The following is a 17,118-nucleotide window of genomic DNA, read 5'->3' as shown; positions in this document are numbered from 1 at the left end:
TCACTGGTACTTGGGAACCAAGAAAATCAGAGTTGGCTCTTTCAAAATGTCGTGGTCTGGGATAGCTATAAAGCAGACGAAGAGGCTTGAGGGAGCTCTAAGGGTTTTCAATCTCGAGATCCTTTCGGTGGGAGTGCTTGGATTCAGAAACACCCTGATAAGAGCCTGGCTCCTTTTTTTTTGAAGCCGTGTGTCTCTCGGCCTGTCCTACATAGCAGAGACTTCTGGGGTCAGGCTAAGCCGCCAGATTCCCGCACCCCAAGCTGAGCTCCCGCACCCTGCCGGGGAGGAGGGGTGTCCCAGGCCCTGAGCCAAGGTTTCCTGGATCTCCCGCATACCCTCCCTCATTCCCGCTTCGGCGAATGCAGGTGGGCTGAACTAGCCACCGAGGCTCCTAACAAGCCGCCAGCGACTTCAGAGCTCACTGGTCCAAGCCCTGGGTTTCGCGGGCAAAAGACCAGGAGGTCGCAGCCGGCAGCGGTGGCGCGCCTGCCAGCGCAGCTCTGCAGCGCCCGGACCTAGATCCCCGGGTCCCCGCCTGGCCGCCGCGCTGGCCCCTCCCCAGCTCCGGCCGTTTGGCTAGTTTGTTTGTCTTATTTTTAATTTCTCCGGGGCCAGCCAGAGCAGGTTTGTTGGCAGTCGTACACCTCCGAGTAGTCACGCGACCAGCCAATGTCCTGGCGGCGCTACGGGGAGGGGGCGCGCCTCGGGAGCGCGGAGAGGCAGCGGCGCCGCGCCCGGGGCCACCTTAAGAGCGCGCTCGCCAGCCTGGGCGGAGCGGCTCCCGGAGCCGAGACCAATGGAGCTCCTCCTCTGTTTAAATAGACTTGCAGTGTCAATCATTTTCTTCTTCGTCAGCCTCCCTTCCACCGCCATATTGGGCTACTAAAAAAGGAGGGGGGCTCGTGCTTTCGGGGTGTTTTTCCCCCCTCATCCCTTGTCCCGACTCACTCGCGGCTCCGAGACTCGCGCGGCGGCAAGGTTTGGAGAGGGGCTGCGTTCGCGGGACCCACGGGCTCGCCCCAGCCTACACTCCGACTGTTTGCCACCTCCTCCTGCCTCCTCCCCTCCCTTCCCCGCCCTCCTGTACACTTGATCACTGGAGCCTCGAGCTGCGCGGCCCGGGCGTCCCTGCGCCTCTCTCCCCCAGACCTGCGCGCTCCTGCGGCTCGGGCGGTCGCTCGCCCGGCTCTGCTCCACTTGACTGTCTGTGTGTGCAGTTGCGGAACTTCGAAGAGGGGTTTGCGCTGCGGCCGGGGCGTTTCGCTTTTGTTCGGTTTTGTTGTTTGTTTCATTTTTTTTTTTTCTTCCCGGAGAGAGGCGAGGCGGTGGTCCACACCCGCCGAGAAAGGAAGATGTCAAACGTGAGAGTGTCTAACGGGAGCCCGAGCCTGGAGCGGATGGACGCCAGACAAGCGGAGCACCCCAAGCCTTCCGCCTGCAGAAACCTCTTCGGCCCGGTCAATCATGAAGAACTAACCCGGGACTTGGAGAAGCACTGCCGAGATATGGAAGAAGCGAGTCAGCGCAAGTGGAATTTCGACTTTCAGAATCATAAGCCCCTGGAGGGAAGATACGAGTGGCAGGAGGTGGAGAGGGGCAGCTTGCCCGAGTTCTACTACAGACCCCCGCGACCCCCCAAGAGCGTCTGCAAGGTGCCGGTGCAGGAGAGCCAGGATGTCAGCGGGAGCCGCCAGGCGGTGCCTTTACTTGGGTCTCAGGCAAACTCTGAGGACCGGCATTTGGTGGACCAAATGCCTGACTCGTCAGACAGTCCGGCGGGGTTAGCTGAGCAGTGTCCAGGGATGAGGAAGCGACCAGCAGCAGACGGTAATGACTCTTTGGAAAACTTAAAATGTCTGTCTGTCTGTCTCCGTAGCTCCTCTCTGCTAGACTCTATTCAGTTGCTTTTTTTTCCTAGAGTGTTCTGCTTTAGCTCTGGAAGATCGAGCTTGTTTGGTGCTTAGGTTGGAAATACCCCCTAGCCGACTCCTTGGCCTGTTGATGATTTTGAAGTCAGAAGCTGGAGATAGTAAGATGTGATAACTTCCTTAGCCTAACTCATCACAGTTCCTCCCCTCTAGCCAGCTGTAGATCTGTGACAAAAGTTAGGATGTTTACCAACTGCCTCCTTCTTGGCTAGGGGGAGAAAAAGAGACGCGGGGCGTAGAATACTCCTTGTTTTCGTGGAAACAACCTCATTTTGTGTCCTTAGAGGCTACCAGGGATGACGGGTCCAGGGGTCGTGGGTGGAGGTAGTGGGTTGTTCATCCCTTGACTCTTGGGCCAACTTCTGTCAGCCATTGTTCTCGATCATAAAGATGGTTTGTGTGTGTTCTCTTAAAAAATTTCCCTTGCCCCCCTCTTAGATTCTTCTTCGCAAAACAAAAGGGCCAACAGAACAGAAGAAAATGTTTCAGACGGTTCCCTGAACGCTGGCCCTGTGGAGCAGACGCCCAAGAAGCCCGGCCTTCGAAGCCAGACGTAAACAGCTCCGGTGGGTTAATGAGGAAGAGTACAAAACTGACACCCCAACTGGGCTGCGCTCCCCGGGGGGCCTGCAGACCCCAGGACTGCTGGCAGATTAGTTGCCTGCCAGGAGGAATTACTTTCCTAGGTCAAAAAATTAACACTGGGGAAGGCTGGAATCACATGAGAGGACTGTAATGCAGTATTTGTATCCCAAGATAATTAGAATGGAACTAGAACGGGTGTCCCAAGTAAGAACTTGCCACCAAGGCCCCCAAAAGATAGGGAAGGTCATCTCTTTATGGATTCCACTAAAACTCAGACTGGAAATGACAATTTTCCTTCCCAGTCTCCCTTCATAAGAACTCATTTCCCAGAGGTTCATTTGGAGCCAATAACATGTTTTGAAACATTTGAATCATAGAAAAATAGCAAATATATAATTACATTTATATTAAGAGAAAAACTAGGTACTCATAGTGCACATTTGGTTAGGGGTGTGAATAGGGCTGCCATGTCTTGTGTAATTTTTATCTTTTCTTTTGTTTTTGTTTTTTTTTTTTTTGTTTTTTGTTTTTTGTTTTTTTTTTTTTTTTTTTTTTTTAAGATTGGGTTTCTCTGTGTTAACAAACAGCCCTGGGTATTCTGGAGATTGCTTTGTAGACCAGGCTGGCTTTGAACTCACAGAGATCTGGCTGCCTCTGCCTCCTCAGTGCTGGGATTAGAGGCATGTACCACCACCTCTGGGTACTTTTTAAAATCATTTTTTATTAAGTTGTGCCTTTCCCTGTATGCTGGTGAGAAAGGAACTTCAAACAAACAAACAAACAACAACAACAACAACAAGACACAAAAATTAGCATGGAAAGTTCAGAAGTAACTAAGGTTCCCACAGACTTTCTGATTTTAACCCTGAGGTTACAAGGCAGAAGTGAAATGAACAGCCAGAGGAAGGAGCCCACCAACATGTCAGCACCGTATGCTAATTGTGCTGGAACGGGGTGGTTTGGATGTTTATAGGGGAAATGGATGTTAGATGTTAGGACCAACTGAGAAGGTCCAGCACAAGTGTGGATTTTTCCATGTGTCAAAATCTCATCACCCGACTTGCCTAATTAGAGTAATCCAGCCCCTAAATTTACATAAATTGACTATTCATATGATCTGACTACATATAATAATTTATAAGCTCCTTATGCACAAAGATAACAGTCTATTTCTAAAGCCCATTCATGACCCAGCATATAAACAGATCTTAACAGTTTATTATTAACTTTCCAGGTCCTCATTTATTGAAATTTAAAAATAAATGGTGGAATATGGAGGTGACATAGGGTTCCAGTTTGTTGTGTTTATAAATCATAATGTCATGATATACCTTCTACAGACATAGCATTTTTTCAAAGCTGATGGAAAATGGCCATTAGAACCTCTCTCCATATTATACCCTCTATAAAGTGAGAAATTTGGATGGAGGTTCTTTCTAAATAGTCATCACACCTGTAGCTTTAGTTGGTTTGTGTGGCTTGTGGCCTAACTTTTCTGACAAGTCTCCTGGGTTTTTACCTGGCCTGTTCTAATAAAGAGACATTTATTGGTCAAGCAACCAAACGGCTCTACTCAAAAGCACTCATGCAAATATGTTGCATATTAGTAAGAAATCGCAATTTTGCAAGCATTCATAGACTTTGGGTGGGGGTTCTTTTATAATTGCCTTTCCAGGTATTTTTCAAGATTAAGTCAAGTTTCAAGCTACTCTGAACTGTTATGGTTCCTGAATTTCTTTTTTTTTTTTTTTTTTTTTTTTCCTTACCCTCTTTGACCCAGATTTTATAGATTGAGTTTCTCAACCTCTGTACTGTTGACATTTTGAGCCAAATTATTCTCTGTTGTGGTAGACAGTCCCGTACATTTTACAATGTTGGGCATTATCTCTGGCCTTGTGGCAGTCCTCTTCCCAAAGCTGTGACAATCTACAATGTCTCTAGACATTTCCAAATGTCCCCTGGGGCATGGGAGGGCTGCACAAAATTGTCCACTTGTTAAGGACCATGACTCTAACACCACACAAAGCAGAACAAAAATCTATCGAAGACAGTATTGGAGGTGACTGTAGTCTTCCAACCTTTAGTGCCTGTATTTTTCTACCATCACTGAAGTATTTGTTAAAGATAGTAACAAAGTAATTTCTGTACTTTGGCAATGTTACTCTAGTGTCTTCTCCCTAATTCTTTTGTTTCTTTTGCAGAATTCAGAATATTTCCTTGTTTATTAGATACATCACTGCTTTATGAAGCAAGGAAGATACACATGAAAAAATTTACATACATATCGCTGACTCCATTGAATGGACATCCTGTATAAGCACTGAGAAAGCAAAAACAATAACACTAAAATTTTTAGGCACTCTTAAACCATCTGCCTCTAAAAGCATTGGATGTAGCATTGCGCAATTAGGTTTTTTCCTTATTTGCTTCATTGTACTACCTGTGTATATAGTTTTTATCTTTTACTATGTAGCACATAAACATTAGGGATGGGAGGGCAGGGTGGGGCTGAGGAATCAGAGTGGGGGGGTGAAGAACTTGCTTCAATTTGTAGCAAGGAGAAAAATATTGGACTTGCATAAAGAGAAGCAACTTGGGTGGGGGGGGGGAAGGGTTTGAATTCCTTTCTTTAAAGATGTAGTGTCCCTTTCGGTAAGAACTGATCCTTTATTTTTAAAATAATCAAAATTTGAGTAATCGCTACAGATAGTTGCTATTTATTTTTACGTGAAGCTTACTCTCATTTGGGAGTTCTGAAGATTCTGTTATGTAGCAAAACATGGCTTAAAATTTTTTTTTTCCTTAAAATTGGAACTTAACAGTTAATTGTTTAGCAGTAATCCACCCCAGGTAACACTGGACAAAAATCTGAGATGCATGACAGGGAATTCTGAATTCTTAGAATTGACTATCTCAGATCACATTTGCTGAGAAAATTTCTTAGTGTTCTTTTCCCAGTGAACATATTCCTAAATCCTTGGATATTTTTAGAAATCTGTAACTGTAATCGAATAATGAAATTTTTTTTTTTAATTCAGAGTTTCTTACCCTACTTGTTAATTTGCCCCCCCCCCCCAGGAAAGTTGTTTTTAAAAGAAGAAAAAAAGAAACTTGTAGAGTAAGTGAAATGGATACTGCATCTTTAAACAGTGTTTCTTCATTGCCTGTGTATGAGGAAAACTTTGGAGTGTGCCTGTGTATATAACTCTGTAAAGACACTGAAAATTATACTAACTTATTTATGTTAAAAAGAGATCTTTTTTTTTTTTTTAATCTAGACAATATACAAGCCAAAGTGGCATGTTTTGTGCATTTGTAAATGCTGTATTGGGTAGAATAGTTCCCCCCCCCCTTTGTTAAATAATATGGCTATGCTTAAAAGGTTGCATACTGAGCCAAGTATAATTTTTGTAATGTGTGAAAAAGACGCCAATTATTGTTACACATCGAGCAATCAATAAAGAAAACTTCCATAGTTATATCCTGAGTGCAACTGTCATGTTCTTTACTGAGCCTGAACTATTCAGCCTGGCATGCGCCAAACACAATTCTGGGTGAGAAACATCCACAAAATTCAGGCCTACATTTCAGTCAGATGTGTGTGTGTATGTGTGTGGCACTGGGGGGGGGGGGGTGTCTGAATATACTTAGTGGCCATTTTCGTCTTAGTCCTATACCGGTAGACAAAGCTTAACTGGAAAGAGGAAAAGCCACATTTTCATGTAAGACTATCAGCAGTCCCCATTAAGTTAAAATATTTATGTTTTCTAGGATATGAGTGTGTGAGAACCAAAAAAAGGGGGTGGGGGGACCCTTACATAAGTGTACTCTGATCACACATCTGCAGTACTGAAAATGAAAGTGATGTAACGACTTCTCTAGATTTTCTATTTACACTTTTGAAGTGGCATGAGGGATGAAAATCGATGTCCTGACTCCTACCCTATCAACCTTGTCCACAAGAGCCCAGCACACAAGTCCTTAAGAACCAAGTTTTTTCCACACCAGTTGGTTAAATGAAATTGGTCATACACAAATTCCTCAATTTTTGAATATTTATATTATAGTTAAGTGCATCCAAAAAATAGTTAAAATACTAAAGTCTTGTGTCTTCATATCTTCTCAGTAGGGAGGCTTTTTTTTTTTACTTAAAAATACAGAAATGGCATTTTTAAAGCCAGGTTTATGAAAAATAATTTTCTAAATACTCTTATTTTTAAAATGTGGTTAAGGTGTAAAGTAGATTATAAGGACATTTATGGGTAAATTGTGAAAAATTCCAAATTTGGGTTAAATTATTCATTGAAATACTACCATTTATGTCATCGTACCCAAAAAGGGATTTATAAACAAGGCAGTTCTAGCATTTTCGACTAGGTTTTTGTTTTGTTTTTTTTTTTTTGTTTTTTTTTTTTTTTTGTTTTTCTTTCTTTCTTTTTAAATAAAGCAAGAGTTGGGTTTTCTTCCTCTGCGTGATGCGAAAATAGGTCTTTTGGTCGTTGGGCCAAGTTCTTCAAGTAGGTATTATTTTAATTAAAGACTAAAGGTGTTTTGTGGTTCTGTTTAAAACATAGTATAAAGAGTGGCTTGCAGGAGGACCAAGAGTAAGAAAAATCAATCCAAATTGGGAAAACACACCTCTGTTGCTGCATGGACCTCATTTTCCTTTTATAGTTTTTTTTCTTAATGTGAATTTTGAGAGATTGAATTTTAGGAATGGTGGATCGGGAAGAGGTGGATGCTATCTCTATGCGCCAGGCACGTCCACAGGAACGCACCCCCCCGCCCAAGTCACTGTGCCCTCCATCCTCCGAACCTCTGTGTCAAGCTTCCAAATACAATCCGGTGGCTCAAATGGTCCTTTTCCCGGGACCTGGACTCCTGCGCCCACCGTGAACGTCCCTTTACGGGTTTGCGGCCGCCGGCGTCAGCTACCCGCTAACCCACGACCCTGGCCACGGCCCGGTAGTCTCCCCAACTGTCCCGCAGCTTCGATCCCGCCCGCTCGCTGTGGTAGCTGCTGGTTGGAATGGCTGGCGCCTCGGAAATAAAAGTCTCTAATGTCGCCGGCTACTTGCAAGTCCCGCACTGCCAGGGTAGCTGCGCGCAGTTCCCGCGCCCCGGGCGCCCGCAGGCCGCAGAAAGCGGCCGCGCCTCTGTCCGCGCAGCCGGGCTGGGTTACTTCTAAGAAACCTTCCTTGCTCACCATCGATCCTCCAGACGAAAAAAAAAAATCACTATGGAAGGCCCAGGACCCTCTCCAGAGGACACCCCACCGCCCACTACATTCTGGGGAACTTGCCCGAAGGGACCAATTTCCCGGAGTTCGTGGACCCTCTAGGGCAGCAGCCCGCTCCCACCCCTACCGCAGGGCTCCAATGATCCGCAGCCCCGCGGATTTCGAAAGCCTTCCCGGCTCGCTGGCAGCTAAGGGACGGTCACCGAAGCGCGCGGAACTGTTGAGAGCCACTGCCGCTTTCGGGGATCGCCCCTGCCCTTCACCCTGCGTTGCAAAGTGCCCCCCACCGTTGCATCCTTGGCTGTCCAGAACCTCAGACCCGGGCAAGGAAGAGCTGGGGGGGGGGGTGTGGATTTGGGGAGAGGGGCGTGATGGGTTAGACTGGGGGGGACCATGGATATTCACTAGAGGGAGGGAGCAGGCAGTCGGTCTTTCAGGCCACTGTGTGCCCACTGCCCTGGCCGCACCGAGCGACCTTTCCTAGGAGCCAGGGAACTCTGCCTTCGCCATTACACCATCATCACCAGAAAAGACGATTGCTCTTCTAGCTCTTTGGACTAAAAGGTGTTTTATTTAGAAGTCCACTTAGGATCCCTGATCTGTTTTTCTGAGAATGGATTCTTTTTCGCTTGCCATCTTTCACCTGAGCCACACCCTAGTCCTGCACCCTCCCCCCTTTCTTGGCTTAAAAAAATAATTAAAAAAAAAAAAAAAAAAAAACTGCAAACGACGCTGAGGGGTGAAAGGGCCCAGACGCCTGCTTAGAAACCTATGGGGTCATCTCCCTGATTTCACTCGCGTGGGGTTGTAGCAGGGTGGGGTCAGTCACAGGCGGATCCCGGAGAACCGAAAGTGCACTTATTTCCACGTAAACTCAAGTCTCAAGTCCCTCGGGCCTTCATCCAAGTCCCAGACTTGTCATGCATGGGGACTCAACAAGAAGCAGAGAAACTCTTAAGAAAAAAAAAAAAAACAAAAAACAAAACAAAAACAAAACAAAACCCTTATCCATGCTTTGGGCGCGAAACCTCGACGCGCCTCTAAAATGAACGTTAAAGAAAAAGGCCGGGAGAAGGGCGCGCGGTTCGGGCGCCGGCCGGGGGATTGCATCATTTTCGCGGCTCCCCCTCCAGAACCCGAGGCTGAGAACCGCAGCCACCATCATGGCGCTCGGGTCCGGACGCGTGAAGCGCGTCCAGGCCGCGGCCAGTGAGCTTAGACAGAAGCGTTTGCAAACATGCTCCTTGGCCGCGGAACGCCGGTCTCTCGCCCCCCCCTTCCCTTTGTGTGCGTGTGCATGTGCGTGCGTACGTGTGTTTGCGTGTGCGCGTGTGTGATGTGTGCATATGAAGCGAGAAGTTGAAGTTTCTCTCCCCCCCCCACTCCCCCCTTCCTGGTCCCGAGCTGGTGGTTGTAAACTTGATTGGCATTGGCTGCGCCCACTGACCCCTGCACGGAGTCCACTGAAGATTTAAGGTGGATCTGAGAGGCTGCAGCTGCAGGCGGAGCCTCGCTCTTAACTTAGTTTTGGAAGGAAAAAAAAGACTAAACCGTGCGCCTGCTGCGTTTTACGAATCCTTCGGTCCACAGGTCCGCGGGTCCCCGCCCAGCCCGCCGCGCTTCCCCCGCCCACCTTCCCCTGCTTCCCCATTGGCTCGCGCCTGCAGTTTGAATTTTTTTTTTTTTTTTTTTTTTTTTGGATGCTTGTTTTCTAGTTTAAAAAAATTTACAGTACGGTAGATCATGTGATGAGACTTAGTTGGGGTGTCTGAGTTGGGGTGTTTTAGCTGGTTTTGTTGCAGGCAGTAGAGAGTAGGATGGGTGGAGCTTTCTGTTCCAAAAGTTGTCCCCCCCCTTTACCCCCCTCCCCGCCTGCAAGTGCCGTTGACAGAGTGCAGGCGGGAAGCTTCGGCTTGGGTTGAGATGTAGCATCAAACATTCACGGATGTCCAGGGAGCACGGGCCCACAGGCTGCTGGCCAGAGGTACTAGGAAGGTACAGGCGGAAGCCCGACGAGGAAGCACCTTCCCCTGTCTTGGAAAGGTAGATTTGGGGAGGGCGGGAGCGGGTAGGTATCCTAGAAATGAATATTACCATCATAGAAATAAACCAACTCTATACAGAGCAAAAGAGATGTTATTCCAGGGGTTAGAATGTAAAAATCCATCCGGATAAAGGCAGTTAGTGTCATTTTCTTCCCTTTTTGACCTTAAAAAAAAAAAAAAAAAAAAAAAAAAACTGTTTCCCAGTGGGTTTTTTTTTTTTTTTTTTTTTTTTTTTTTTTTTTTTTTTTTTTTTTGGCGTGCTGATGAGATAAGGAATATAAGGCTCTTTTGATTTCTGGTTCAGGAAACTCACTGGAAACAGTATGTTAAGATTTAGGAGGATTTAATTAGTAATAGGTCTAATACAAGTAATGACGTTTATTAATTAGGATCCAACTATGTTTTTCTTTGCTGTGAAGCCTTTAAAGCGTCAAATAATGAAATGATAGTCCTTAATCAGTCTTTCTCTTTATCAGTGAAGTCCCATGTGCATACCTTTCTCACCTTTGCTTTTTTTCCTTCCCATTTTCTTAAAAAACGTCTCCTGATGTCTCCATCAGTGTGTTTCAGGCAGATGCCCAGTCTTAGCCCCTCAGCAGTTCCTGAAAGCAGTGTACCATGTTGCTAGTTATTAGCTGTATTACTCTGGACCATACCTCTCCTGACCCACTAAGCTCTATGACCCCATCATAAACCACATATCTGAGCTGTTCTCTGGGCTGTATTTCATTGACTCTGATAGAGGCTCACTGTTCACTTCTGCCTTTCAGAGGATCTACCTCATCAGAATGGGCAGTCCATATGAAAAAACACACATCACTATAAGGAGGAAGCTAGTCTCATCCTGAGTCTAGGTTTTTGTCCATCCAAATCTCTGCTTGATTCAAACTCAAGACAAAAACCTAGACTCTAACAGGGGTGTTAGAGATAAGATTCAGATAGCACACAACTAGGCAAATGGGTTTTGAAATTTTGGACTTGGCATGGTGCTGCACACCTGTAATCACACCTTGGTTGGTGAAGGCAGGAGGGTCAGGAGTTCGAGGCCTGCTTTGGATACTTAGCTTGCAGTCAGCCTGAACTGTGCATAACCGTCCCTACCTCAAACGTACCAACGAGCATTCAAACAAAAGTGGTCATAAATAACACCCCACTGGACATGGTGGTGTATAATTTTAATCCCAGTATTCACGAGGCAGAGGCAGATGGATCTCTATGAGTTCCAGGTCAAAAATAAATAAATTAACGATAATGATGGCTTTCTCCCTCCCTTTCCTAGCTCCGACTTCTTGCTAGTGGTTTTGAACTTGATGAGTCTCTGACTTGATCTCCTGACTAGATGGGTCTCTAGGCACGTGCTACTGCATGTATCTTAACTTCTCAAACTAAAGGGAAGCCTTAAACTCAGGCTCTGGTGTAGATAAATAGGAATCTGCGGGCATCTAGGTTTTGGGGGTGAAGTGGGGTATTAAGCGCTTGCTGTGTAAGCATCAGAGCCCGAGTTTGGATTCCCAGAACTTGTATAAAAAGCCAGCACTGGCCGTGCAGCGTTTTAATCTCAGAGCTAGGGCGTGGACAGAGAAAAGCAGATTCCTGGGATCCGAGTGACCAGCCAGTCTAGCTAAAATGGCGAGCTCTAGGTTCGGTGACCTGGAGGGCAGTAAGAGATGCCAGTGATGACCTCTGCCTTCACATGGGCATGCCTGGGTGCACCCACACATGGCACATGCGTGCACACAAAAGAAATCTACTCGCTAGCATCTTTAATCTGTAAACAGTACTAGATTGGAGCCAAATAACTGGGGTACGTTACTGCTGACGGTGGCCCCAGAGACAAGAACAGAGCAGAAAGTATTATGTATTGGAATATTGGTGCACTGTGCATTATTCACACGTTTGTGGTGTGACTAGTGCAAACAAGCCAAGCGTGCTGCCAACTGTGTAAGAGCACAGCCAGCCAATTACGTACAATACTTGGTAATAATAAATTACTGCGGTCTTCTGCGGTCTCTGATCCTTCGGAGCACATTAGTGTCAACACAGGAGTCAGCATTTTTATGCATGCCACTGCCCCTAACCTTTACCGTCCAGGAAGACCGGACAAAAGGTAGATGTCGGACAGAGTATGTTGTTCACTGCCTGGGTAGAAGAATCCAGGGCCTTGTGCATGGCAGGCAAGCATACAGAAGTTGAGTGAATCTTAGGCTGGCCTTGAACATAAGGTGCAGCCTTCCTTCTGCCTCCTCTCAGCTTGAATTACGGTTGCACACTGACACACCTGGCTCAGGTAATGATGGGCTAGATCCCACTAGGCTAATGCATGTGTTTGAAACTTGGTTTGGAACAGGAGCAATTTTTTTTTTAAGTAAATAAACTAGAGGGACGGAGATGCAGATCAGTTGGTAGAGTGCTTGCCTAGCATGAACGGGTTCTAGTCATGGTCCTTAGCTCTAACATAAACCTGGTGCATGCCTGTAATCCTGGTACTCAGAAGGCAGAGGCAGGGGGATCAGAAATTCAAGGTCATCTTCAGCTTCACAGCAAGTTAAGAGGCCAGACTGTCCTATATGAGACTATCCCAAAATGAAACAAAGCAGCCACCAAGCAACAAACAAAAATGATCTCACAAATTAAGGGCATAAGGAAAATGATTTTAAAGTATTTGCACAATCTGCTTTAAGCTAGATGTTACTATTGGTTTTTTTTTTTTTTTTTTTTTTTTTTTTTTTTTTTTTTTTTTTTTTTTTTTTTTTTTTTTGTCGTCGTCATTGTTTTGTTTTGTTTTAAAGACAGGCACAGTTTGGATGCCAGTAATCCTAGCACAAGTGTTAGGTAAAGCTCAATGTCATTCTTAGCTATACAGTGAGCCTGAGGTCAGCCTGGGTTACATAGCAAAAATAAAAAAGTTTAAAAAAATGTTATAAATAAAAAAACACCCCAGTATATTGTAGAAGTTAATTTATTATCTAAGAAAAAAATTATTTAAAATAAATGATTTAAAAAAAAATTGGTCCAGTTGTTCACTGTAGAAAGTCCATAGTGATGTCTAGTAGTAGTTTCCCCAGATCCATTTCTGTTACTTGGTGATTGATTACCCTGGGGCAACTCTCAGACATGCGTGTTCTAGTCTGGGGACGAGTCGCATGCAGTTACATCATTATATCTGTGTTTGTTTGTCTTGACACAGCCAAGTGACCCTCAAACTTCCTATGTAGTTGAGAGGCCTTAAGCCTGGGCTTCCTGTCTGCCTCTTAAGGACCAGCATTACAGGCAGACATGCCACACAAGCCTCCGTTTTGTATCTTTTCTGCTATGTCTTTCCTCTACTCTATACACCTGGTAAGCTATTTTGTACAATATTTTTACTTTTCTGGGCTTAGATGTTTGGATACACAAACATCATTGCTACAATCACTTAATGTATCAAATCTAGAACAAGTTGTTCAGATAGCAGGACAGGAGCTGCAGCCTACTCTATCCTGAAGCCTAGATAGATGTCAGCGGGGCTCTACCGCCTGTAGTCAGTTTCTCCTGTTTACTTAACATTAACAACACATTGGTCAGAAGATGTCCCTGTGATCAGCAACACATGACTGCAAGTCTGATGAAGTCAGACTTGATCCCCACAGCTCTCCTGGTCTTCGAGGAGAGACAGGGAAGTCCAGTATATTAGGAATAATTAAAGAAACAAACTTTGGAGCTGGAACAGGTCACGTTTACTAGAGCCGTTTAAGGGGCGAGAAGGTGGTGGGAAGATGTGGAATCCTCATTCTAGGGTAGGTAGGGTCTCCAATAGGTGACCTGGACAAATGAAAAGGGGGACTGTTCTTAGACAGGAGCATTTGTCATGAAAAGGATGATAACACTCACTAACGTCTTTACTATTTCCTCATGATAAACTTTGGTTACTTTGTATCCTCCTCATGACCTAGGAGCTAGGGATCCAACCCAGAATCTTGTGCATGCTAGGCAAGTACCCTGCCACCGAGCCATGTCCCCTACCTCCTCTTTCATTGTTCCTCCCTCCATTCCTCCCCCAACTTCCACCATCCTTCAGTCTCTGATGTACCCAGGGCCATATTATTTTTATGAATGCAGAATGGTTTCATTTCTGGTGAGACTAATCCTCTGATGAATTCTTTTGCTCCGTTTCTTCCCTCCCCCCCCCTTTCCAGAATTTTCCCAGTTTCTTTTGGCCTATGTGAATTTAAATTTTATGATTTTAATTGTTGTTTGGCTTTAAAGAAATAACAGGAGTGGCCAGACGTGTGGCAAACACCTGTGGTTCTAGTGCCATGGAGGCAGAGCCAGGAGGATGAGGAGTTCAAGGTCATCCTCAGCTTTGCAGTGAGTTTGAGGTCGGCCCAGGCTACATGAGAGCTGCATGTGTTCTGAAGTGGGGGGGAGAAGAGAGGGAGAGAGAGAGAGAGAGAGAGAGAGAGAGAGAGAGAGAGAGAGAGAGAGAGAGCCAGCCCGGCAGTCATGGCAGAGGGGTGGCTAAAATAGTTGAATAAGTAAAGACAGCTGCTGAGCAGAAGCTGAGATCAATCCTGAAACCCATATACAGGTGGAAGGGGAGCACCAACTTCCACTAGTGTGTCAGGACACTCGGGCTCGCACACACACACACACACACACACACACACACACACACACAGGAACTCTCTCTCTCCCTAATTATTTAAAAATCGAAAGAAAAAAACGGAGTAGAGAAATATAAAATCACAAGTATACACAAAGAAGCCTGGAAGAGGTTTTAAGAAGTGTGTGTTGTGTCCTGTGCGTGGCCTCTGTATTTGTCAGTGTGTGTGCATCCAGAGGTTGAGGTCAGGTGTCTGCCGTCCAAACTTTCCACCTGGTCTTTCTTTTCAGATTGGCTCGTAGAGAATCTGAAACTTCGGCAATTCCTTTGAGCTGGCTGGTCACTGCACTTCAGAGAGCTGCCTACCTTTTCCTGTAGAACCCGAGCTGATGGGGATTTTGCAGGGATTCTGGGGATGAAACTCAGGTCCTCTTGCCTGTTTAACAGGAACTTTACCAACCGAGCCATCTGCCAAGCCCCCTGAAAAAAATTGAAACTTAAATGTCAGGGTGGAGAAGGTTTTTCTTTCTCAGTATGACAGAAAAACATGAAATTCATGCAATGAAATATCGATAATTTTGATGATTTAAAAATGATAAAATGATAAAAAAAAAAAAAAAAAAAAAAACAGTGTATCATGTACCCTAAGCAAGGTTTAAAAAAAAAAAAAGGAAAAGGGAAAAGAGAGACAGTGGCGATGATTTCACGGCAGGGGGAATGTAAAAAATCATTTTTTTCTAAAGATTTTCAAGTGGATGAGTGGTTTGCATGCATGAAGAGAGGTCACTAGATCTCCTAGAATTGAACTTACTGATGTTTGTCAGCTCGGGTCCTCTGCAAGAGCAATAAATGCTCTTACCTACCGAACCATCTTTTCAGTCCCAGATACGTGAATATATCGAATGCCACTCGACTGTACTCTTAAAATGTTTAAATGATAAAATTCATGTTATGTGTCTTTAGTCACTCTGCCCCAATGGCCAGAGGCTGCAGGGGTGACTCAGTGGTGAAGGGCACTGTCACAAGGGACCAGAACTTGAGTTCCCAGTACTCACTTAGGAAGTTCACAGCCACCTGTAACCCCAGCTCCAGGCCCTCTCCTGGCCTCTTCAGACATGTTCACACATGCGCACATCCTCACACAGATACAGGCGCGTGTACATTCTTAAAAAAAATAAACTAAATATTAAAAAAAAAAGAAACCAAATATTTAAAACTAAATAAGAAAAATACAAACTATTGGAAAATTCGTTTGCTCACGTTCTATCTGAAAGAATTCCGAACATTCGTGGCATTTGGACACTGGTAAAGTGGTTTGGTTTCAAGCTCTGGTCAGACTGGGCTTGAGTTTCACTTACCTTTTTTTTTTTGACATTGGGTCTTATGTAGCTGAGGAGGGCCTCAACCTCCCGATCTCTCCCTTAGCCGTCTAACTTCAAGCAACCACTGTCTTTAATGTTTCTTTCTTTGTTTATACAATAAAGAGATTAAGTGTTGTCACAAAGGCATTGAAAAAATCTAGTAGCTGCTTAGCGTGGTGGAAATGTCTGTGACCCCGGCAACGGGGAGGTGGAGACAGTGGGGTTAGGAGACTGAGGTCATCCTTGCCTATATATCCAGTTTAGGGCCAGCTTGGACTATGTGAGACCTTCTCACAGTACCTCCAGTTGGGTAATTAATGTATGTGCAGTACTTAGCACAATATCTGGTGTATAATAAATATTAGCAATCATATATTTATAAATAATATAAACAGTGTAGCTTGCCAAATGCTCCTTTTTTTCTTACAGTACCCACAACCAGCACTATGCTGATGCTGTAAATTAATTTGCTTTTTAAGATGAGTCTTGCTATGTAACCTTGGCTAGCCTATACTTTCATATACTGGTCTTGAACTTGTGGCCCTCTTGCCTCCGCCTCCAGAGTGCTTGGACCACAGGTGTAGGCTCCCACATCTGGCTTTGCGATTAGGTGAGTTTTATTTCTGCTATTAGTTTCTCTGGGCCACTCTGAACTCAAGGTGACTTTCTTGCCTTAGCCTCCCAAGTGCTAGAATTATAGGCATGCACCATCTTGCTTGACTGGGAAACAATGTTTAAAACTGACATTTAGTAAACAGAATTAATAGACCACAAAATGGCTGAAATGGTAAATTTTATGTTGCTTTTTAAAAGTAAGATTGAAGCAGTTTTGTGGTTTTGCTTTTTTTTTTTTTTTTTTTTTTTTGAAGGCATTCCTTAGATTTAAGCCCATCCCTAATGGTTTCTGGAATGGCCTTTATTTCAGGTTTATTTGCAGTAATGAGTAGCTCACCCATGTACCAAGACAAAATTGACGTAGAAAAGGGTTGTGACACATATATCAAAGTGATCATTTATTATTGATAGTAGTTGTACCTGCCTGTACTCTCGACACTAGGGAAACTGAGGCAGAGGAGAGGTGAATGTGAGACAGCATTGGCTGCATAGTGAGATCTGGCTCAAACAAACAGAAACAGAAAAGGCACTGGTGTGTATGGCCATGCTTGCTGGCAGTCCTGGAACCAGAGACAGAGGCAGGGGAATTATGTAGAGGCCAGCTTCTACAATTATAGGCCACTATCCATGAGGCCCTGTCTCACTGTACAACCACCAAAACAGAATGAAAACCGGTCCCAAAACCAAAACAACAAATTCAAAATAAAACAAAAACCCCACAGCTAACAAAAACAAAACAAAACAAACAAACAAACAAACA

The 17,118-nt window shown here is 44.9% G+C and overlaps 1 protein-coding gene across 1 annotated transcript; it reads left to right on the top strand.

Moving 5' to 3' along the window:
- Window positions 1–869: 869 nt before the first annotated feature.
- Window positions 870–5,004, top strand: CDKN1B (cyclin dependent kinase inhibitor 1B). The gene is made up of 3 exons (XM_080914804.1): window positions 870–1,830; window positions 2,370–2,497; window positions 4,718–5,004. Exons 1-2 carry the CDS (start codon window positions 1,356–1,358, stop codon window positions 2,486–2,488), a joined length of 594 nt encoding a protein of 197 aa, XP_080770930.1. The 5' UTR covers window positions 870–1,355; the 3' UTR covers window positions 2,489–2,497; window positions 4,718–5,004.
- Window positions 5,005–17,118: the final 12,114 nt, after the last annotated feature.

Source organism: Micromys minutus (assembly GCF_963924665.1).
Source record: "Micromys minutus genome assembly, chromosome: 3".
Lineage (NCBI taxonomy): Eukaryota > Metazoa > Chordata > Mammalia > Rodentia > Muridae > Micromys > Micromys minutus.
This window is presented reverse-complemented; position numbering and strand designations above follow the sequence as displayed.